This window comes from Tursiops truncatus, chromosome 7 (assembly GCF_011762595.2).
Source record: "Tursiops truncatus isolate mTurTru1 chromosome 7, mTurTru1.mat.Y, whole genome shotgun sequence".
Classification (NCBI taxonomy): Eukaryota; Metazoa; Chordata; class Mammalia; order Artiodactyla; family Delphinidae; genus Tursiops; species Tursiops truncatus.
In genome coordinates this window covers 63092024-63115145 of record NC_047040.1, presented here as the reverse complement: position 1 = coordinate 63115145, position 23122 = coordinate 63092024, and the positions used below count along the sequence as shown (strand labels likewise).

Genomic DNA, 23122 nt, shown 5'->3' with positions numbered 1-23122 from the left:
GGACAAAAAAATTGAGCTTTGACTTCACTGTCCTTTCTCTTGTTCTGCGGAGAAAGAAACAAATCACAGTGGATAATGATAAAAATGCACATTAGCATTTTGTTGGTATTGCAAATTGCTTCGGTTCTGCATGTTATAGTGTTCACTTGAAAAGGCTTCCAGAGCCACTCTGTGTTAGTCTCAATGTGAGATATCATCTCCTTTATTGCCTAACATCCTAATAATTTTATTTTCAGGGGCCTAATGTTCTCATTTTTTTTTTTCTGTTGCGTGTCTAATGCTGCTGCTAAAACGAACATCTTGGCAGTAAACAAGCCCAAAACAATTATCATGGCACAATGCACTGAATAATTACGCCTATGGGTATAAATATCACAAAGCAAGTGTGAAAAGCAGCCCTGCTCTATCGGTACTTGTAAATCAGTGTATCCAGCAGGAATACTCTGGGGACTGCTGAAGTGAGGGCCACGCCTGCTGTCAGTTTTCTTGGAAAGGGAACTGATCAACCATCCCCCATTCTCAGCACCTAATATTCTGTAAAGTGCCTTGGCAGATCCAAAGCAGGTCAAATGCACACAGTCATTGCACTCTTAGAGCTTATGCTTTAAAGCGAGAGGCAGTGAAATCATGGGAAAATATCTAAAATGAAACAGACACACATTAAAGAACAAGTCATAGGAAGAGGCCAGGCATAGGAAACTGCGAGTGCCAGCACCCTGAGGTGGGAACAGTGTTGGCCTATTTCTGGAACAGAAAGCTTGATGAACAAGAGAGAGATGGTCAGAGTTGAGGTTGGAGAGGTAGGAGAGGTCCAGATTAGGAACTTTTATGGGCCTTGGGATGTGTTTGGGATTTTATTCTTATTGTAGTGGGCCGTGATTAGAAGGCTCAAAGCAGGAGAGTGATTCAAACAGTTATGATTATTCCTGAGACCTTTCGGCAACACTGCTACAGAGCAGTAGAATGGCTACCTGCTGCCCCTCGACACCCTTCTCCTTGGGATGGATTATTTGGGACTTCGGTTGCCTTTCCAGGCAGACTGATTTTCCCGATATCCTAGGTGAGGAAGGGATAGTTTGCCTTCACACACTACTTGGGACCATTCCTAACCCTTCCAGTTAGAGAAGTAGGGTCATATTTGTGTCCATATTTATATTTTCCATCCTGATGGAAGGGGCAACTTGAGGTAAGGTTGAAGAGACAGTGAGTTACTAGCTGGAGCCGTGTGAGAGTTGCTTTTCAAAAATGAACATGAAAATCTTTTATATAGTCTCCTCTGGTGTTTTAAACATAACAAGCCCAGTGATATATCTTAGGAAACTTGATGACATTGACTGAAGCTAAAGGGGAATATTCTTATCAAATAAAAATCTATAATGAACACTGCTCTCTCTTTAGCAACATGGTTGTTAAGTGACCCAAGTCATTGTAACTGGGTGATGAACCACAAACACTCACCAAGGACGCTCCATGCTGGGTGCCTAATAGATCAATTAAGTGTGTGCTTAGGACACAAGCAAAGTGGGCCATAAGCATTTTTTTTTTGTAGTTTTACATTTCAACAAGAATTGACTTGATTCCCCATGCCAAAAGAGAAAAAGATTTTGAGGGATTTTCTTATTGTTTTGTGGTTTGGAATCATTTTTAATATCAATTATATGTGGGCAGGGATAAGGACGCCATCTTCTTTTCCAGTTTTGGGCTTCTTGATCTGGTTCTGTGGACACTCTCCCTCCTTTTCATCAGGCTTTACTTATTGTCTGAATGAGTTTACAAGCTCATGCTTCAGACCCTTTCTTCGAAGGACAATTTCTGCAAAATCCTGGGAGGTCAAACATAAGCTTTGTGTAGCCCAAAGGAGGGTAAGCAAGGGGCTGGGAAGAGTGGGGTCCTCGACTATCTCTGAGTTGGGGCAGTTTGAAACCTCAGAGTTGGGGGTTCTGATGCCAGGGTGCTATTGTTCTCATTAAAGTGGGCGAGGGGACAAAATTTTAAACATTTCATGCACAGCCTGGTAACTGTCATTCAGCCACACACAATCATAAATGACCTGCAGTCATCACGTCTACTGAGAGCAGAAATGGATCATCAAAAGTTATTCAGAATTGTTTGTAGATTTAAAAAAAAAAAAAAGTACAAAAGGGAATTAGAGAGCAAAAGAGGGAGTTTCCAAACTTGTCTGCACATTGGAGTCATCTGGGGACCTTTTAAAGATTGCACCACGCAATCTATGCCCCAGACCGTCTGAATTACAGTCTCTGGAGGCCGTCCCAGGCATCAGTACTGTTAATGCTCCCCAGGGAATTCCAGTGAGCAGCAGGCCTGGGAACTGCCGCCCTGCAGAACAGCCTCACTGAAGCACGTGGCACAAGGTGGGACTCGAAGAAACCAGGTTTCTAAATTCTACAGATTAAAGGGAATTAGTTTAAAACTGGAAAACACCATTCTGATTAAAAACTGATTTTGAACATTGTCAATGGACATGTTATACATATATATATATATATATATTTATAGAGACTCCAGAAATCACATGTATATTTACTCATTAACCTAAAATATTTGCCAAAAACTTGGTATTTGTGGAGCACCTGCTATATGCTTCACCCTAGACTCTTCACCCTCACATTGGGGGTCCCAGGACAAGAATGCAGGTGGAAGGCCATGTCTTGCCATCATGTTCCAGGTGAGATCTCAGTCAAAGGAAGAGTTGGGCAGAATAATCGGGAAGGTCCATCTGACCTCCTGGGATTTTTCTTCTTGGATTTGTTTCTCTAGTACCATCTGAGTGCCATGCTAAGGATACTCGCTCATAGAAATGTGAATCCTAAAACCAACAGGTGTGGCTCAGGTTCGAGTTCCCCTCCATGTGTACACCTTGGGCATTCCTAAAGGTGTTCAGGCCCCGACACCGAAGATTCAGCTTCACCTTTTCCCCCGCTGAGAGTGGAACACAAATAGGTATTTTTGAACTAACTTGAAAGGGTTAAAGTGTTTTAGACCATCATCCTTGAAAAAAGTTCTTAAGTGTTTTCTCTAAGAATACTACATACATGTAGAAAATCTTTTATTTTAAATTCCTAGAATCAGAAGTAGCCAATGTGAACATTTTAGAATATGTTCTTTTAATCACAATTTAATCGCATTTTATATACACATGTATTAACACATACATATGAAAACTGGAGCTCATACTGCATATGATTTTAATATGATTTTTTCACTTTTCATTAAATTGTGAGGATTCTCCCATGTTATTAAATAGAAGAGATGATCTTAATGTATGAATAACATTCTACCATACAGATACACATTTTAACCATTTATTTGTTTCTTTTTTGCCATTAAAAACAGTATGTTTTTAAATCTGTTGACAATGTATTTATTTAAAGATAAAGATAGATAACTGGAAAAGTAAATTTATGAGGATAAACAATCATTTAAAAATATTTATATGTATGGCCAAATTTTCTATAAAGATTTCACCAATTTACACTCCGACCAGCCACTTACAAGAGTGTTGCTTTTATTTTATTTTTGGCAGCACAGTGGTTTATCTTCTTTTTTACATGTATTTGATAGTTTAATTATATAAGCTTCAGGTATACAGCATTATAGTTTAACATCTGTATACACTACAAAATGATCACTACCACAAGTCTAGTTATCATCCAGCACCATATAGTTGGCCCCCTTCATCCACTTCGCCTACCCCCTTCCCCTCTGATAACCACTACTCTGTTCTCTGTATCAAGGAGTTTTTTTTAATTTTGTTTTGTCTGTTTGTTGTTTTTTTTAGATTCCACATATGAATGAAATCATACAGCATTAGTCTTTCTCTATCTGACTTATTTCACTTAGCATCACACCTTCAAGGTCCATCCATGTTCTAATCAGTATAAAGTTTGAAGATTATTCTCAGTAGGAGACAGTGTATGAAGTTAGGGGTGTCTGAGTTCAAAGAAGTCAGAGGCAATTAACACAATCTTAAATACAGTAAGTTATAACAGTCTAATTTTCACAATCACAGAATTTCTAAGGAGTTATTTGCTTGCAAGAAATGTCAAATAGTATGTGACTTGAATAACAAATGTTTACTCATTTAATAAAAACCGAATCGTTTACTCTTCAAAAAACAAAAAAACGTCCATCCATGTTGTCCCAAATAGTAGGATTTCACTCTTTTTCATGGTTGAGGGATATTCCATTGTGTGTGTGTGTGTGTGTGTGTGTGTGTGTGTGTGTGTACACCACATCTTCTTTACCCATTCACCTATTGATGGACATTTAGATTGCTTCCGTTTTGCATGTATCTTTTCAAAATAGTGTTTTCATGTTCTTCAGGTAAATACCCAGAAGTGGAATAGCTGGGTCATATGGTAGTTCTATTCTTAATTTTTTGAGGAATCTCCATACTGTTTTCCATAGTGGCTCCACCAGTTTATAGTCCCATCAACAGTGTTCAAGGGTTTCCTTTCCTCCACATCCTCTCCAACACTTGTTACTCCTGTCTTTTTCCTGATAACCATTCTGACAGGTGTGAGGTGATATCTCACTGTGGTTTTGATTTGCATTTCCCTGAGGATTAGTGATGATGAACATCTTTTCATGTGCCTGTTGGCCATCTGTATGTCTTCTTTGGAAAAATGTCTATTCAGATCCTCTCCCCATTTTTTTTTTTTTTTTTTTTTTTTTTGCTGTACGCAGGCCTCTCACTGCTGTGGCCTCTCCCATTGCGGAGCACAGGCCCTGGACGCGCAGGCCCAACAGCCATGGCTCACGGGCCCAGCCGCTCCGCGGCACGTGGGATCCCCCCAGACCAGGGCACGAACCCGCGCCCCCTGCATCGGCAGGTGGACTCCCAACCACTGCGCCACCAGGGAAGCCCATCTCCCCATTTTTTAATTGAGTTGTTTTGTTGTTGTTGAGTTGTATGTGTTCTTTATATAGCTTGGCTATTAAGCCTTGTCAATTGTATGGTTTGCAAACATCTTCTCCCACTCAGTAGGTGGCCTTTTGTTTTGATTTTATTGCATTCTTTGTTTTAAAGTCTGCTTGGTCTGATATGAGTATAGTTACTTGAGCTTTCTTTTCATTTCCATTTACGTGGAATATCCTTTTTCATCCCTTCACCTTCAGTCTCTGTGTGTACTTACTTCTGAAGTGAATCTCTTGTAGGCAACAATATAGATGGGTCTTGTTCTTTTATCCATTCAGCCACTCTATGCCTTTTGATTTGATAGTTTAAACGTTTTCTCTTTTAATTTAATTTGTTAGTTTGAACATGTCCAAACCCACAGAGAATTTGAAAAAAATATATAATGAATACTCATATACTCCCACCTGCCCTCATCAACTGTTACCCCTTGCAGTACCCACTGCATTTCTTTTACATACATGCATTTCTCTTACATTTGTCAAATCATCTGAAAGTGGGTTGCAGATGTCATGACACATCATTCCAAAAACTATGGCCTACATATCTCTTGTTTTAATTTTGTATTCATTGGATTATAAGCACCGTGGAACATTTCATGCATGTTTTCATAAGTCATTTGTATTTTTTCTGTGAACTGTCCATATCCTTTGCCTACTTCTCCATTGATGATGTAGCACTTTCATCATCAACATCTATGATGCATGTGAGTGAAAACTGCATCAAATGCTACCCAAATACCACTCAAACCTCCTAACAAGGTGCTAGGCCCAGTACACACGGATAGCCAATGGTGTGTAAGAAATGTTCCTTGTGATTTAAGGTACGGTCTTGGCTATTGCTATTTCTGTCAGTGAGAAGAGAAGGCTTATATTCATCTCATTGACTGTAAACATTCTCATGGCCACGGACTATGGAAAGAAGTGATTGAGGTTGAATGGGTAAGCACCGTTAAGCACACTATAGCTAGTAGGAGCAGAGAGAGTGTCTTGTCCTGTCAGTTAAATTGGTTTTTTGCCATTTAGATGAAGCCCCCTAGGACAGGGGTCCCCAACCCCTGGTCCGTGGCCTGTTAGGAACCGGGCCGCACAGCAGGCGGTGAGCAGCGGGGGAGCGAGGGAAGCTTCATCTCTATTTACAGCCGCTCCCCATCGCTCACGTTACCGCCTGAACAAACCCTATCGCCCCCTCCAGCCCCGTCCGTGGGAAGATTGTCTTCCACGAAACCGGTCCCTGGTGCCAAAAAGGTTGGGGACCGCTGCCCTAGGACACTGTATACTGTATTCGAAGATAAGTTTTACAAAATAAAACCACTGTCTCGAGGGCCACTATCTTGATATGTTGGCAGTTGGGATTTCTGCAAAAGAGCTGTTTGCTATCCAGCTCCTGAGTCTGCACACCCTTGCTGAACAACTGTCCTGGGACCACCTGAGTCAGATGGGGTGGCGGGGGAGGCCTCTGGGTTTGCTGCATTTCAGCCGTCCTTCTCTCCAAAGCAGGGTTTGTATTTCTTTCTTCCTCAGTAAATTGTTAGAATATGTACCTGCGCTGAGTTTGCCAGCAGATAAATCACACCCGGCAGATTCCCAGCCCGGCAGTTACAGGTGGAAGAAGCTTTTGAGTTCCAGGCCCTGAGCTTTGCACAGCCACTTCCCCCTCCTAAGTTCCAGGGCACAACTATTTGTCTTGTGGCTGTCTTTTTATTAGTGTAATATGTAATCCCAGAAATGGTGTGGTATTAAATGTCGTGCAGAGTTTGTGCAAGGCCTGGTCCTGATTCAAGTTACAGACATGAGCAGTGCCTCAGGGAAGCAGGTCCCCTGTCTCCTCGTCCCCTCTGTCTGCCCCCGTTTCCCATCCGCCCATTCCCCTTCTCTCTCTTTCCTTTCCCCTTCCTCGTTTCTGTTTCTTCCTGCCCCCAAGACAAGATTTGCAGGTATTGCCCCCATAGTTTCCAGAAGCTCTGTCTTGTATCTTGCAAAACACATTTCTTCCACAGAATCATGAAATAAGAAGGTAACAGAAGGAGAGTGCAGAGATCAGGCAGGTTTCACAGTTCTTAGGCCAGTTATTAAGCTCTAACAAAATCAGGGGACTCTGACAAAAACAGCTCCAAACATGCCAACAAAGCCCCATTCCAGGGACAGAAGCGATCAAATGTGCTTATGATGTGTGTTCAAGTTGGCCTTTCTACCGTCTCAGAATCTCCACACCCGTAACCACGAATGAACCTAGAGAGCTGCTTCCTTTGTTCAGAGGGAATAAAAGCATCTGTCTTTGGAGGCAGCGCTGTGAACAGACCTATCCCAGAGAGGCAGGGACTTTGCCGCCACTGGGACGCCCTGCTCTGCCCTGCGAGCAGCTCTCCTCGACCCTCCCAGGAGCCAGCCATCCCCCACTCACATAAAACATGCCAGCCCGAGGGGACAGAGGGCACCAGCTGGTGTGACTACAGACAAGTTCCGTCAGTCACTGCCTTCTTGTCTGGAGCAGGACGCTGGGACTTTGAGGAAAACCGCGTATGGCCAAGCCAGGCCGCCCCTGTGCGGCTCTGAGACTTAGTGAGGTAGCTTTTGGGAAATGCATCCAGCTCTGCGAACACCTGTTGCCCTCCTTGCCCTAGTTAAGACCTTTGGAGGCTTCTGTTAGCACTTGGCTATCTATTATCATTCTCCTATGGTCTCCTCAAATTTTAACTTAAACTGATATTTATTTAATAGGGATTATATACATGTTATACTTAAATATTCATTACAGAAATTTTATGGAATATGAAACACCACAAAGAAGAAAACAAAATCCCAATCCCATAATTCGGAAATAACCACTGTTCATAATCTGACGTCTTTGTTTCTAACATTTTATATGCTTAAAATTACATCTTTTTCTTTACCAAAATGCGATCATTCTGCACATACTGTTTCATAGCTTTGTCTTTCTCATTTAACGTACTATAAGCATTTTTCCATTTCATTAAGTATTCTTCTATAACATAATTATATCGGTTACAGAATATTCCATCTTCTGAGAAGGTCATGGTTTATTCATCAGTACCCTATTTGTAAACATCATCTAGGATGTTTCAAGTAGTATGCTACTATAAATAATATTTAAATGAACATCCTTATGGCTAAATCTTCCAAATCCCTGAAATTCTTCCTTTGGACAAAAGGTTGGAAATAGAATCATAGGCTCAGTAGGTATGTACATTTTGATACATGTGGTGACATTACCCACTAAATACAATGTGCCGATTCATATTCCGTCCCCAGCTCCCCAACTAGATTATGAGTTCTTTGAGGCCCACGAATATGTGTCCCCAACAGTGGGGACAGTGTTGGGCATACAGTACAAACCTGTACTTCAGTTTCTTCATCTGTGAAATAGACATCATAATACCTACTTTGAAAAAAAATAGCATTTATCACATAGGGTTTATTTCATGAGGATTATGCGTTAGCACATTAAAGCCTGAGCCCAGTTCCTGACACATAAGGCTCAATAAATATTAGCCTAGTGTAAGAATTCTACTATATGGGGATTCTTCTGTATGAGGTGTTGAAAGGATTAAGTAAAACAATGTATATAACGTGTTTGGGCCAGTGCTCAACACATACTAATTACTCAATAAAGAGCAGTTATGGGGACTTCCCTGGCGGTCCAGTGGTTAAGACTTGGCCTTCCAGTGCAGGGGGTACGGGTTTGGTCCCTGGTCGGGGAGCTAAGATCCCACATGCCTTGCAGCCAAAAAGCCAAAACATAAAAAACAAAAGCAATATTGTAACAAATTCAATAAAGCCTTTAAAAATGGTCCACATCAAAAAAATCTTTAAAAAAAGAGCAGTTATTGAGAACCAGACAAGTCTGTTTTAGGGGCACGTAGGCAACAAAGAGGAGGGTTGAAAGTGTAAGTATGTTGGAATCAGGATACAGCCTGAAGGACATGTTCTTCTCTAGGGAAACTCAGGGTGGGAGATGAGGAACATAGAAAGGCAGACCAGGCAGTGGAGGGGTTGGGAACTCAGGCAGACAGACAGCAAATGGGGCACCAAGAGGGCAATGACTCATTTTGAGAAAAACATCCACCCCAGCCAGGAAGTTACTAGTAACAAACTTCCTGTGATATAAGGGATCAGTGTCTAAGTCTGGCCAGGCTGTGACCTAAAAGTAAAAATAAATGAGTTGATCCCCATGTCTTACTCAGATAACAATATGACAGAACCGATATGCCCATTGCTAGAGGAAAGACAGATGGTCCCTCTGTGTTCAAGTTCAGCTTCCTTTCAGGGATAGAGAAGCTACTTCTGTGTCTGCTACAGGCTGCAAATCTATTATTCGAGATAATTAGGCATCCAGGCATTGTGAGCAAGGTTTGCGGCTGTCTAGCAGCCTTGACTACCCAACGCTTGACCAAATTGTTCTTAAGTCTGGAGCTTTTATTACTTTAGAAACACCAGGACAAAGAGCATTGCTTATAACAGTGAAATAATTACCTGACGTTTCTTCTTCAGGTGTTAAGTGTCCATGGTTTCTGTTGAGAGTACATTTTAAATGCTTTTCTGTTACCATCTACTTTAAAATGAGCAAAACATGCCGGTAGATTACGGATAAGCTTTAGGTAGAATCTACTTTTCATTTATGTTTTGTGTAGGTCAAATGAAAGTAAATGCCAGAGAAGCACACACATCCTGAAATATACTGCGGTCTGTCTGGGAAAGCAAAGTCAAGACCATTCCAAAGCTCTGAAGTAAAGAACACCTTAATTTTGACTGTAAACCAAGTTTTCCTTTTTAATCTACCCTCACTGGCATCATGCAGCAGTTCTCAGCGTGAGGCCCTGAACCTGACTCTCCCTGAGAAGCAATCTTGGCTCTCTTTGGATATTTGACATGGATCTAATTATTGTGGTTTTTCTATAGATCATTCCAGAAACACACAACCAAGGCTCAGGTGGAGCTCTTCGGTGGGGGTAGAAGAGGAAGGGACGCAGGCAAAGCTTATGATTACTTGCCATGGCCTTATCGTAAACGTCCACCTGTAACTTCATTCACACAGTGAGAGCACCTAGGCCTCTGTCATCTTTAATAACTCAACCACCATTATGTGATCTTGCCTCTAAATCACTGGAATATTTTAAAAGTAAGATATATGGAGCGGAAAGGAAGGATATTTATCTAACTTTGCATACTAAAGATAAACTTTTGAGTTGGCGGTCACGATAAAAATGAAAAAAAAAAAAAAGCATTGGTTATAGCTTTTCTGAATGAGACACCAGTGGAGATCTTTTCACACTGTGCTCTATGACAGTAGAAGACTTCTGGACTTCTGAGGTTTAAGGGGCAAGCAGAAGTCACATTGATGCTTGGAGTATGAATGAGTAAAGCCTTAAATATAGTATTAAAATGAGACTACTCTGACTTTGCTTTGCTTAAGAAAAAGTGGCTAACCTTTTGTGCATGAATGTATACATTCCCCTCCTCCTATCCCCACATAGCCTATATATACATATTTCTGTGATCCTCAAACTTAAGATGAAAAATCCATAAAGGGTAAGCCTGAGCAAAAGTAACTATAGGGCAAGTCAAATTAAATTAGGATTCATTAAACAGCCATTAAATAACCCATCAGGGCTAAGCTGTTGGGGTGGTAAGTGGTGCATCTTTACATCACCAGTGGATTGCTTGGAGCTTTGCCCTGCAGGCGTCGTTTCTATTGGGAATCACGCAGGAAGAAAGAAGCACCGACGGGAGCCTCTTCATTCCATTGTTGGGGAAGATTCTTAGAAGGGAAGGTGTAACCTGAAGATGGAGTGATTTCTGTGCTGGGACCCAGACTTCGGCAGAAGGTTCTGGCAGAATAGACCTACTTGAGCACGCTTTGTACATGCGTGATGCGCCATCTAGTGGTTAAGTGATCCTAACATTAATGAAAAGGAAAATGGTCTTTTCTGGCCCCTTATGCTTCCAAACTCTCCACCACTTGATTGGAGCAGCAGGAGGTTTGATGCTGTAGGCTATTTTGGGGGAAGAAAAAAATCTATTTTCTTAGAAGCCATATATTGACCCCAAACTAGTGGGGAGGGGGGTAGAAACACTGGTATTATAGTAATTATGCAAGCCAGAGGTTGCATATTGGCAGTGTTTGCCCCAGAGTACTTTTTTCCATTTTAGTTTATTGAGGTGTAATGCGCACAGTGTCGTCCACAAATCTTCATGATACATTTTTACATTTGTAAAATTTTGCATATGTATAATCTGCATAATCACTACCTGAATCAGGATGGAGAATGTTTTCAGCATGCCAGCAGCCTCCCTCCTGTCCTGTCCCCTCAATCCTCCCTCAGAGATACCACTCGTCAGAGCCCTGTCACCATAGATTTGTAATGACATCATTAAAGTATGTACACCTAACCCTAACCTCTGGGAAAGGATAAAATCCTGTAATCACCATTTTAATAGTTTGCCCCAAAGAGGACAGTTTTCTCATCAGAAACATTCTGTGGCTAAACAAAGGCGCCATTTCCTGGGTTTGCTGTTTTTCAGAATCCAAGTGGCATCATGTCTCTCTCCTCAATCTCAATTCCTCACATATTGTTTTCCTTACCAAGCTTCTCACTGAGAGATATAGCTCTTTGGTGCACTGATTGTTTTTTCTCAATTGTCTCTGCAGGCAGCCAAGTCAATTTTCAAAGAAATCCCATTACTTTTGAGTGGCATTTCAGAGGTGCCACTGATTTTCATGGCAAAGCCTGTAAATTCTGATGCAGTGTTTCAGAAATTAATGTGAATATCATGTCACCAGCGACTGCATGACACTCTGTTCATAATAAGCCAAGCAAACTGTAATGGTGAGAAAGGTTCTCAAACTTATAATTCAGCAAAGGCTAATTTATAACGCGTAGCATCACGCAGTCGTGGTTGCCATTTCTACAGGACCCCTTTCTGTTCAAATGAAACTGAATTCCCTCTGAAGGTCAACATGTTTAATATGTCAAGAAGCAGAGCTGGTTCTGAAATAAAATTATTGTAATTATTCCCGAGTTGTCTTGTGCATATCTATTTATTTGATTACTGAACAAACACACAGTCAATCAGCCATCAGGTCCGGTGAGCAAATTACTTTGCAGTGTTTTGCAAGGTGCTGGAGATAGAAAAGCATAAGGTGTGTAAGTCCTCCCTTGCTGTCGTGGAGTTCACCTTTGTTTAGACCTGTTGTCCCGTAGCCTGCAGATTGTGTGTAAAGACATGGCTGCCTCTTGGGATAACAAACAAGGCAGGAATATAGGCATTATCCTAACTTATTCCTTTTTATAAATTACTTGTACTTTGTCCTAATTATTTGTCATGGATTTGGAAAAGAGAAGAATATAAAGAAGAAAATACAAAATTCCCTAATCCACCAAAGAAAGAAAGTCTATAATGGCTTTAATTCCTTCCAATGAATTATAATTCTCTTACTTTTTCTGTGTGTATGTGCAAATATATATTTATTTTATGGAATTGAGATATTATGATTTTTCTCTGTCCTGTTTCTCTGACTCTGTTTGTCTCATTCTGGTCTATGAATGCAGGTTGCTGAAATTGGGCATGGAGAACCTGTTTATGTCTATTATTCATTCTCTGTTTTTTCTTTACCTCTTATCCCACCTCAAATCAATGTGTTTTTTTTTCCTTTTGTGAATTCACTAAGTACTTTTCTTAACCTCTCTCGAAGTATTCATCACACTCTTATACTAAAATTTTCTGTATATGTGCCTTCTGTTCTTGTATGAGTGGTCTGTGTCTTACATTCAAGAGTTTTCCATCCCTCCCCCTTAGTCACTGAGTATTGTCCACCTAACCTCTCCTGAGGGTCCCGGCAAAGCACTGCAGGGACAGTTGGTGGAAATACACTTCGATGAGTTTTGTCAGTCCACTTAGATCTCCAAACCAGCCCATCACTAAGCTAAGGAGGAAAGCAAGGAAGTGAGAGTAATTCCAAAATTTTGTGGCTACCGTGCTTCTGTGTGGCAGCAGTGTGAGTCCAAAAGGCATGAATCAACTTCCAAAGGCTTAGGAGCAGATACAGCAAGGATGAGAGCCAAGCCCTGAAACCAGCCGTCCTGTATCTGCCCCAGGTGGCTGCTCCATCCTGGTCCTGATGGTGGATAACAGAGGGAACCAATTACTTCAAATACGTTCACCTGCCTCAAGTACATACTCTTAAAACTACGTATATTCATTATATTCTAATAATTTTTAAAAAAACTCCTTCCAACACTCATCTCGAGACATCACTTCAATATGATATCTTTCAGTTGCCAGTTCTTTCCCAGGGGAAGGCTTACAAAATTCAGGACCCAGTACAGGCTCCCCTACTAGACTATAAACCACTTGAGGACAGGCATTAGGTCTTAAGTATATTCTAACTCACTGTGCTAAGCATATAGTTTAAACTTAACTAGTGTGTCTGGAATTAATTACTCTTTTTTTTTTCCTTGCAATGTAATATTATTAAATGGTATTCCTCACACGTATTTAAAGGCCAAAAGCAACTTCAAGGATGATACAGGCCTTTTAACCAGTAGTGAGAAATAGAATCAATTGAAAACGTAATGAAAATTAACGGGAGAAATGACAACAAAAGTGAATGGGAGCACAAGTACACTATTCAAGCTAGAATCCAAAGGAATGTTATGCCACCAGGGGAATCGTTCCGGTGATGACTCTTCTAAGTACCTTGTCAGCCTTCAGACCATCCTTGCAGGGAGTAGTCAGTGGATATCATTGACTTCGTGCTTCTTTGCAGTAACTAGAGTTCCTTTGAAGGCAAAGTGAAAAGCTGTGTTCAATGATTACTTTCTCCTTTTCCTTAGGGTGTTAAATACCACATTATTTGAAAGTTGGGAGATTGTTGGACCCTACCCTTCCTGGTGGGTTTTTAACCTACTGCTGTTGGTAATACAAGGCTTGAACTGCTTCTGGTCTTACTTGATCGTAAAAATAGCTTGCAAAGCTATTTCAAAAGGCAAGGTAAGATAAAACTCACCCTTTCTAATATGTCCCAGAAAATTATGGTTTTGTGTTCTTCTAATCAACAAGAACATTATTTATTATTTAGAATATCATCAAAACTGTTTTTTCTCCTTCAAGGTTTAGCATAACCTCTTGGAAACACAATACAAACTTGCATTTTCTTCTGTCTAGTTGATTTTTTTACATGTAGCATCGCCTTGCTGAATGATCTGCATTTATAATTTTAGATTCAATGGAGGTATATTATTTGTTGTGTTCCTACTCTCCCTTTCTCTGTCTCCCTTGGTCCTCCTCTGATTATACTTATACCAGACAGAAATTTAATAATTCTTTTATTTTATGAGAAAGGGTTGCTTGATGCAGTATGACCATTTATGACTTTGTCAGTAAAAATTCAGTTAAATCCCTTTGGTTAAAAATGGGCTCATGAAGCTGATTTGAATAAAGGTTCCCAGGCCTCAAGCCCTCTGTGTAGAGCAGTGACTTTTCTGGAACGTCCTCTGTGACATTTTCTTACTTTCATTGTTCGTTCTCTTCCTTCTGCCAACCTGGAAGTCTGGGAAGTGGAACCCTCTACATGTAAGTTTCTCACGCCTCTCTCTCTATGCCAGTCCTGGGTCCCACGTTAGCCCGTTGGAGGGGCACTCTGATGCTTTTGTTTCCATGCATATTGTTCTGTCTAATCTGTTGGCACTGCCTGGAGGCTGTAACCGAGGTGTGGCTCCCACCAGCTGTGAGGGATGCTAGGGACAGCTCAGTTAGTGACCTTTTGTGTGAGCTTTCATTCTGCTAAATTTTGCATGATCCAACGAAGGAGATGGATTTCTTTAATTGATGTTCAACATGTCAGCTAAAAAACAGAAATAGACCAAAGTGAAGTATGAGAAACAGAACTAAGTTGGGGAGAGGATCAACGCGGTCCGGAAGGGAGGCCAGAGCATCGGCTCTTTGCCAGGGCTGCCCTGGGCAGCAGAACAGCACGTGACCGCTTTGTGAGCCCCTTCCGCCGGGGCTTGGGACATCTAGTCACGTACTATGAAGCCAATTCTCCGCATCAGCTCCTATGTAAATACAAAATATTTTTAGCAATGAATTGTTTAAAAGCAAGAGTTCATTTTTTCTCTGTGACCTCGTACTCTTTAAAATGAGCATGTATTTCTATTTTAAAAAACGCTCCTGTTCTCATTTGGATACAAATTAAATCAATGTGCACAATACTGTCAGTATGATAATGGTAACTGAAGATGCAGGGAGGCTGTAGATTAGATGATTTGTGTCCTTATTGCATTGCTATTTCCACCAGATACGCTGTCTTCTCTCTAGTTTACTTCTTCAACTTTATTAGGAGACAGTCAATTTTATTCCAGACCTCAGGCTTCAAAATATCTTAACTGCCTTTGCTGTTCACCTAGGGCAGTAAGATTCATCTTGGCCATGAGTTATGGACTCTACTTTCCTGTGGTTTATTTTGAGATATTCTAAATTGTTCCTTCCTTTGGAGGTAACATAAGTATAGATTTTTTTTCCCAAATGCAATTAAAAATAATCTTACTAAGCATGCAAATGTAAATTAATCGCTCTCTGACACTGGAGTTTTCTTTCCTATTAGCAGCTTAATTTATGACTAATGGATTTCCAAACGTAGTGGAGCTTTTATTCTAACGCTGTCTTTGTGACCCATGTTTTTTTAAGTTAAAGTATCCTTATAATCTAGTCATTTTGGTGTTTCAGTATCTAAATCTTCTTGGAGATGGTCCTTGTGAGTCTCATCTCATCTCAAGGGCCATTGGAGTGAGATCCATTTTTACATATTTACTCAGTCATCTCTGCTTAGGCTGGAGCAGCAGTGCTCAGCTCAGGACTTTCTCCTGTCCCCACCTCACCCCACCCCACCTGACGAAGGTGACGTTCTCCTGCAGTGATGGTGGCTTCTCAAATTGGGAGGGCAGTGGATTCCAGGGTTCTCCGGTTGGGGGTAACAGTGACAGAGAGGATGAGATGTGGAACCCAGTTCATTCTGAAAAGCCTCCCAGGAGATTTTGCCGACTTCCCAAGCCACCTCTTAGAGAATCATAAGGGACTAGACTGGGAAACTTTCTATGAAGCCACCAGGTCCCTATTGCTACCACCACCCCCCTTAGACAATAAGTAAACAGCACGCAGTTACTCAAAGGTCTTAAGGCCTGTGGGGTAAAAATGTTTACCATGATGTAGACATAGAGTAGGAGGTTCAAACTCTTTCAGTTTTATAAGCAGTAGAGTATTTCTGTAATTTCTTCCTACATTACCTCCTTGTGAGACAGTCTGATTTTTTTTCATCCTTTATGGTAACATATAGATTTATATCCTGGTGCCTTACTCATGACTTGTAGAGTCTGAATGGAGGAGGGAAGAACCCTGGATGATGGGAGCCAATTCATGATGATCGAGCCAGTAGATTTTTCTTGGGAAATATTTTCAACTAGACCTCACCCAGCAAGTGCCCCAGATGCCTCCTGCTGCCATTAGTTGTTATGTGGTATACAAAACAAAATTTCTACTTAATTCTAGCAGACAAAAAAGAAAAATTAAATCATCAACGAATGCATTAAAAAGCCAAATAAGGGCTTCCCTGGTGGCACAGTGGTTGAGACTTCGCCTGCCGATGCAGGGGACACGGGTTCATGCCCCGGTCCGGGAAGATCCCACATGCCGCGGGGCGGCTGGGCCCGTGAGCCATGGCCGCTGAGCCTGTGCGTCCGGAGCCTATGCTCCGCAACGGGAGAGGCCACAGCAGTGAGAGGCCCACGTACCGCAAAAAAAAAAAAAAAAAAAAAAAAAAAAAAGCCAAATAAGAATGATGTTTTAGTGAACAGAGCTAGTGAATATCTCCATTAGTGTAGTTAATTAAGAGCTGACTTTAAATGATTCTCAGAGAGAATGTGGTCATCCGAGAATAAATGGATCCATTTGTACCAAATTCCTATAGTGCCATTCCAGCAGTACCATATGCTACTTTGCCAGTAAGAGTGGGGTTCATGGTCTAGTACATTCTCAGTATCCAAAGGCACCTTAAGGAAGTCAACAAAGCTAGCCCCCTGCGATGCCTAAATCCACCTGCATTCCTTGATAACTGACTTAGTCACCCAAATGTCTATCTCCAAAGAAGGGGAACTTATTACTATGGCAATGTTCCTATCCTCTTCGATGTTTTCAATATTTAGATCTGTTTTTCTTCATGTGTGATTGTGCATATACTTCTGAGCATGCCATACCTTAACGGTTCCCTCAGAGCTGGCTGCACTCACCTTCTCGTGTTCCACAGGTGTCCAAGGACGATCGAAGCGATATTGAGTCTAGCTCAGATGAGGAGGACTCGGAACCTCCGGGGAGTAACCCCCATGCCGCGACCACCACCAATGGGACCAGTGGTACCAACGGGTATCTCCTCACTGGCCCTTGCTCCATGGAAGATTAATTACTCAAAACTACAAGTCCCAAATAAAGTGAACTGTTTGTTCCTGGAAGTATTTAATAAGTTGCAAATGCAGTTCCTTTCATAATCTCTCAGCACCAGAAACAAAAATTAGGATTATCAAAGCATTTTGAATAGTGCACTGCCATATGTCCTGTCTGTGAATGAGGAAGAATTACCATTCTGTATATGTAGGCATGCTTTATGTAATTGGCACAAGGGAACAGTATTTGCATTTGTACTGTCTTAGAATATTATTTATTTTTTTGTATTTGTTTGTGAATCTGTGGACAAAAGAGGGTTTCCTCACTCCTTTTTACTCTCTGGGTTCATGACAGTGAGGGAGACGCTCCACCTGCTTCTATCCCTTTCTATTCCCCTAAGCCAGTCCGCTAGGAGCCTTAGCTTAATTGGTCACTTAGAGCAAGCAAATCCCAGTGCAGGATTCTCGTACAGCTCCAAATAGGTTTGCTTTCTTTGCGTTACAGTGCCTGTTTCGAAATGGCCTGTACAGTCTCAGTGAGCTTTGTCCCAGTGTAAAGTTGGAACAGGATGAGCTCAGTTTTGTAATTGTCACTCTTCGTGGTCGATTAGCTGTTGCAATTAAAGAGTGTGGTTATTGGAGGACTTAAAAAATTTGTTTTGTAGTATATTGCTTTGGATTAGATGTCATTTCTTATTCACACAGCCAAGATTTCTTCAGTGAGAATGGCAGCTAGCTGGGGATTAACTTTGGAGGTTACAGAGATTTTTTTATTCTCTGTTACGGGGTCAGTGCGCCGGCTCTGAAGGAAGACTTAAGGTCATGGTTACAAACAAAGAAGTCACTCTTCCTACTGGGAATTTGTCCCATGATCTGAGAATAATACAAAGAGAGCAGCAGATTTCAACCAGGTTTTACCACTACCCCTGTAATTAGCGCCGTCTTTTGCCATGTCATGAAAAAAAGGAGCTAAGTATATTTTGGAACAGATAAAGGAGACTTCCAAGAGTTGGCAAAAGTCACCTCAAATGCAAAGCACTTTACCGCAACCAGCTCTAAAGAAAGCGCCCTATCTAGTATTTGATCTTGATATTTTTATTTTTCTGAGCAAAATAAAGCCAATGGGAGAAAGACTATTTTACCGTTTGTCTTTTCTCCTTAAACATAACCCATAACATAACAGAATTTCCTGTTACTAGAAACTGAGCAGTGTTACTCTCTAAGTCCTTTTGTTTGCTTCTTTGAAGAACTTGCTCAGTTTCCAGGAATTTTTGTTCAAAGGGAGCTATTTCCAGAAAAAAAACAATAAAAATTCTACTCAGCAATGAGAAAGATTACTGAAAAAATAAGTTTCCATAGTCTCCTACAGGGCAGTGTTATTTATGTATAGATAAGAAAACCACACACATAAACCAAAGATTTTATCTCTTTTCTTGAAACCAACTTTTAGTAAGAGGGAATAAAAAGGTATTATAAATACTTATTTCATAAATCAGAAAGACCATCTTCTAAAAAAAGAGCCCCAAACCACAATGCAGTGATATCAATGTGCAAGTCAGGGCTAGTGAAGGGAACAGCAAAATACTAGCAAGTGCATGTCCTGCCCAAAACCATTCGTATTCAATTCAATTTTTTTAAAAATTGAAATAAAGCTTTGTGCCCACAGTGTGCAACGTGAGTGTTAATACTTCCAAACAAAAACCTCACGCTGTAATGTTAACCCTTTTCCCACCTATTTATAAAATAGTGTGTTTTTGGTATGGTCCATAGTAATGATTGAAGAGCCTTGGAAATATGTCTGCTTGTTTATTGAAGAAACAGTATAACTAACTCTTCTTGTAAAGCCTTATTATTTTATTTCACAGAACAGGGATATGTCTAGGAGTGTAATTTGTGGATGGTCGTATTTGTAAGACCTATCATTAAATACCAAATATACTTGTTAAGTCATCTGAACATCTGCTAAAATGCAGATATATAAAAAGTAAACAGCATGCATGTTATAGCTGAAAATTTTTGAGAAGGTGAAAGTTTCTTATCAGCTAAAATGTGGAACAGAAGAATGACTCGTGCCTTGCTTTAGTGTCTAGAGCAAGTCCCCTGATGGGTGAAATAAACCAGAGAACCACAGTGTGTTCAACTTTGGATCATCTGACACTTTTAGCACAGAAAAATAATTTCAGAATATCAGCTTGTAAATTAAAGTTTAGAAGATTTGCATGAAATGAAGAAAATTAAGTCTGTCCTTAGCAAAGACATCTGAACAATCTTCTGTTTTTCCCAAAAGTCACTTAGAAGGATTGAGAATTCTCAGAGCCTCTCTGACCAATGGCAGTAACTTAACGCAGTCCTCCGTGTATCTGTGGATTTTTATTTCATTTTACATTTTAAGGCAAAGAGTTCTTTTTGACTAATCAGAATGGTGTTTGTAGGGCTTTTGAGATGAAGAATAATATATCTTGTCTACTGCTCTCCCATGGTGGCCTGATAAGGCTGAGAGAGGAAAATATGTGAGATAGCCTATCTTCTACCTGTGCCAAGCCATAGCTTTGGAAGTGGATTTTGTAAAGTAAACTGTAGGTTTAGTAAGAGTGTTGTTTCCCATTGATTAACTTAGCCTGTCCTGGTCATATTCAAACCTTCCCAAGGTACAAAGAGATATGTAGGAAGGAGTCTAGAAAAGGTAATATCTTATTCTCCAATTCTATAGCTTTTGTAGATTGATTAGAAGGAGAAAAATGTAGAAAATCAAGTAGAATTTGGCCTTGGGTCAATAAATGATATAAAAATGTGTGATCTATGTATGTACCTGTATGTTTCTCAAAAAAACGTGATAAAACCAGAATATCACTGACTGGTCCTTATCCATATTTTTTTCATGAAAACCATCTGCCATGTGCAATAGAAACTTCCCACCTCCTTCTCCACTTCCTGTTCATGGCCCCCCGACAGCTGAGAGTGGTAGACTCCTTCAGCCTCTTTGTCTCAGAGCTAAGATCATGGAGGCCCTAAAGTCAGCATCTAAGTAATTCGCATTTCCAAACTAAGTGATACGAATGTTGAGAATGGGGGAGCAACTACTTTGGATTATTAAACTAAGTGTTGGAAAAAATGCACATGATTTCTGCTTCACCCCAGGATTTTATTAACATCCAACTCCTGCTAGGCTGCTAGACAGATGGTATCCTGAGGTACCATCAGATAATGAAATAGGCATCTAACAAAGATGAACTAGGAAAAAAGATAGGCTCTCCAAAGAGAACAAGCAATTGGATGAGAGAAATAACTCTTTAGTGGGATAAAATCAGGTCACCTTTAGCCAAAATGGTGGGTAAATCTCAAAATGTCCAGTTCTATTCCCAAACTTTCCGTTCTGAGTATTGGATGGCGTTTGAATTTGAGCAAGCTAAATGCTTGCACCTTGGGTAGAAAGGGCCTGAATCTTCCACTCTATATTTTTCAACCTCATTTATCTGGGCCAAAGTAAAAAATTACATTTCATTCCAAGTTACCTGAGTCTTTACAAAAGAGCTCTTCCAAGAGAGCTTTATGGACACCCGTGATTGTTCCCAATCTATTCATGATTTTTGCATTGGTAGTTATTTTTGTCCCCTTCTTGGAGATGTTAATGCCAAAGTTGCCTGAATATTTGAGTATTTTTTTCTTAATTTGAAGTATGAAAAGTATACAGAATAATTCTGAAGGTATTAAATAATTCTCTTTATCAGTATGTGTGATGATATCATTATGTCCAAAGAGGTTTCAAGAAATCCTTTGGAAGTAAGAGGTTAAATGTTTACATTTCATGTGCTATTTGAGATCTTAAGGTTCTAATTAGCTCACTTTTTTTACTTTGTCTTTGGCTCATTCCTGCTTTGTAGATAAATATTAGTAGCCCTGAAATGTTCCTAACGTTAAAATAAGAAAAGATCAAATGAGATCAAAGTCTGCACTTGTGTGCTGTCCACAGAAGGAGTACTGTCAGTCACAAACAGTTCATGCAAAATGCAGCAAGATATTTTTTTAAATGAAGTTATTGTTGTCCCCAGAGCAGGGATAAGTTTCTCTTGGTTAAATGAAATTGTACCATTATCAAATTACCAGATAGTAATTAGCACTGGTTCGCTGTGGCCACATTTTTATTCTTCATTAGTAATAGGCCAGAAAAAGGCCCTGTGGTTTGCATTTGTATGCATGGTCCCCTCCCGTCCCCTAGGGGCCGCTCAGTAGATGCCGAGGAGGCCTGTTCACTGGGCCACTCTATGCTGTTGGAACACCTCTAACGTGCGCTCAGAGGGAGCATACCTGATAATGGTTTTTATGGAGAAAATTGTGTTAGAGAACGTAAAACATCATAAGTAACTGTTAATAAGATCTGTAGACACCCAAAGGAGAACTTTAGTCTTTCCAACGTGAGTTCAACCTGAAGCCTTTGAAAGGAGCACATTACCAAATGGCCACAAGCTGAGACCCCATCCGATCAAAGTCTCTGCAGGCAGACGGCCCATCATATGGTGTCTCCACAAGACTAGACAGTCTCAAGATAGCCCAGGAAGCAATGGGAGGGGACCACTAGCCTAGGATCTGTCTTGTTTATCTTTCACTCACATTCCTTTAAGTCTCCTGGGACTCTTAATAAAAGGAAGCCAGAATATTGTCACTTATCTGCTATCAGTTTCCCAATAGCCTTTGGATCAGTTGTGTACCATACTTCCTTCTATGCCTGATTCCATTTTTCCTAAAAAGTATTGTGCCCACGTGAGCCTGTTTTCCTTAACACAAGTCCGTGAAAGCTTGGCTTCCTATTTCGGTATATGTTGCATGGCCTGGAAACCAGGGAACAACAGCTGTTGGTATGATTTCTATGTTAAGTGAAAAATTAGATTTTATAAAGACATCTTTTTTTCTTTTGGATCTACAGTAATTTTTTAAAACTGTCATTGTAAAACTGCTCTTAAAAATGAGGGGTTTTTAAAGATTAGTTGCCAAAGAGAAATTAGCTCTGTAATAGGAATAGTTATGTGGTGATTCTGGAACTTAGAGCTTCATTAATTTAAACCTGGAAAACACCCTCCAAGTCTGATTTCCCAAAGTTTCATAAAGCCTCTAAGCTCATGATTTTCATCACCTCTTTACCCACCTGATCAGTTACCTCCATAGCCATTTGGTGTCATGCAAGGGGAAGGTGGTTAGTTTGGGGATTTGATTTTTTTCAACTTGCCGTGAGAAATAGAATAGGTGACAAAACCTTTACTTGTTAAGACAATTCAGCGCTTGAGCATCTCTGTCAGAAATGGAATGATGTACTGTTAGCCAATTAGAATTACTTTATGTATTGTTATTATGTTTTGCTGATTTTTATATGAAAATATAATTATTCATTCTTGATCCCTGGAAGCAATCATTGTAATGAGGATCATTTTACTTTGAAAACACTTTCATAATAAAGATAAGTATTAAGAGTACAGTGTAAATGCCCTTTTCTGTAAGCACTACCGAGCTTGTGTTGGTAATATGTCACATCTTCCTGGACAAGATTTATCCTCACATCATCCTATGAGTTTCTTGTAAGCCTCCTCAAACCCCAGTAGTCGCTATGATTACAAAAAAGGATGTAATATTTATACGTTCCATATAATGTTCTATTTATACGTTATTTTGTCGAGAATTTAGCTAAGCTACTTGATGGTGGTGTTGCCTTAGCAACCATTTTGTTTGCCACGCAGCCTGCAGGG

General features: G+C 40.4%; 1 protein-coding gene across 3 annotated transcripts in view; it reads left to right on the top strand.

Annotated features, from left to right (window-relative positions):
* The window catches only part of CERS6 (ceramide synthase 6), a 322884-nt gene extending 300035 nt beyond the window's left edge, over nt 1-22849 (top strand). For 2 of the 3 annotated variants that reach the window (XM_073807612.1, XM_019922828.3), the window contains 2 exons: nt 13791-13947; nt 17255-22849. In XM_073807612.1, coding sequence (XP_073663713.1) covers nt 13791-13947; nt 17255-17407 — 310 coding nt within the window. In that variant the 3' untranslated portion in view covers nt 17408-22849. Of the gene's footprint in view, nt 1-9587; nt 12379-13790; nt 13948-17254 lie in introns of those variants that run through there. The other variant, XM_073807613.1, reaches the window with a different exon arrangement.
* The last annotated feature ends 273 nt before the right edge of the window (nt 22850-23122 follow it).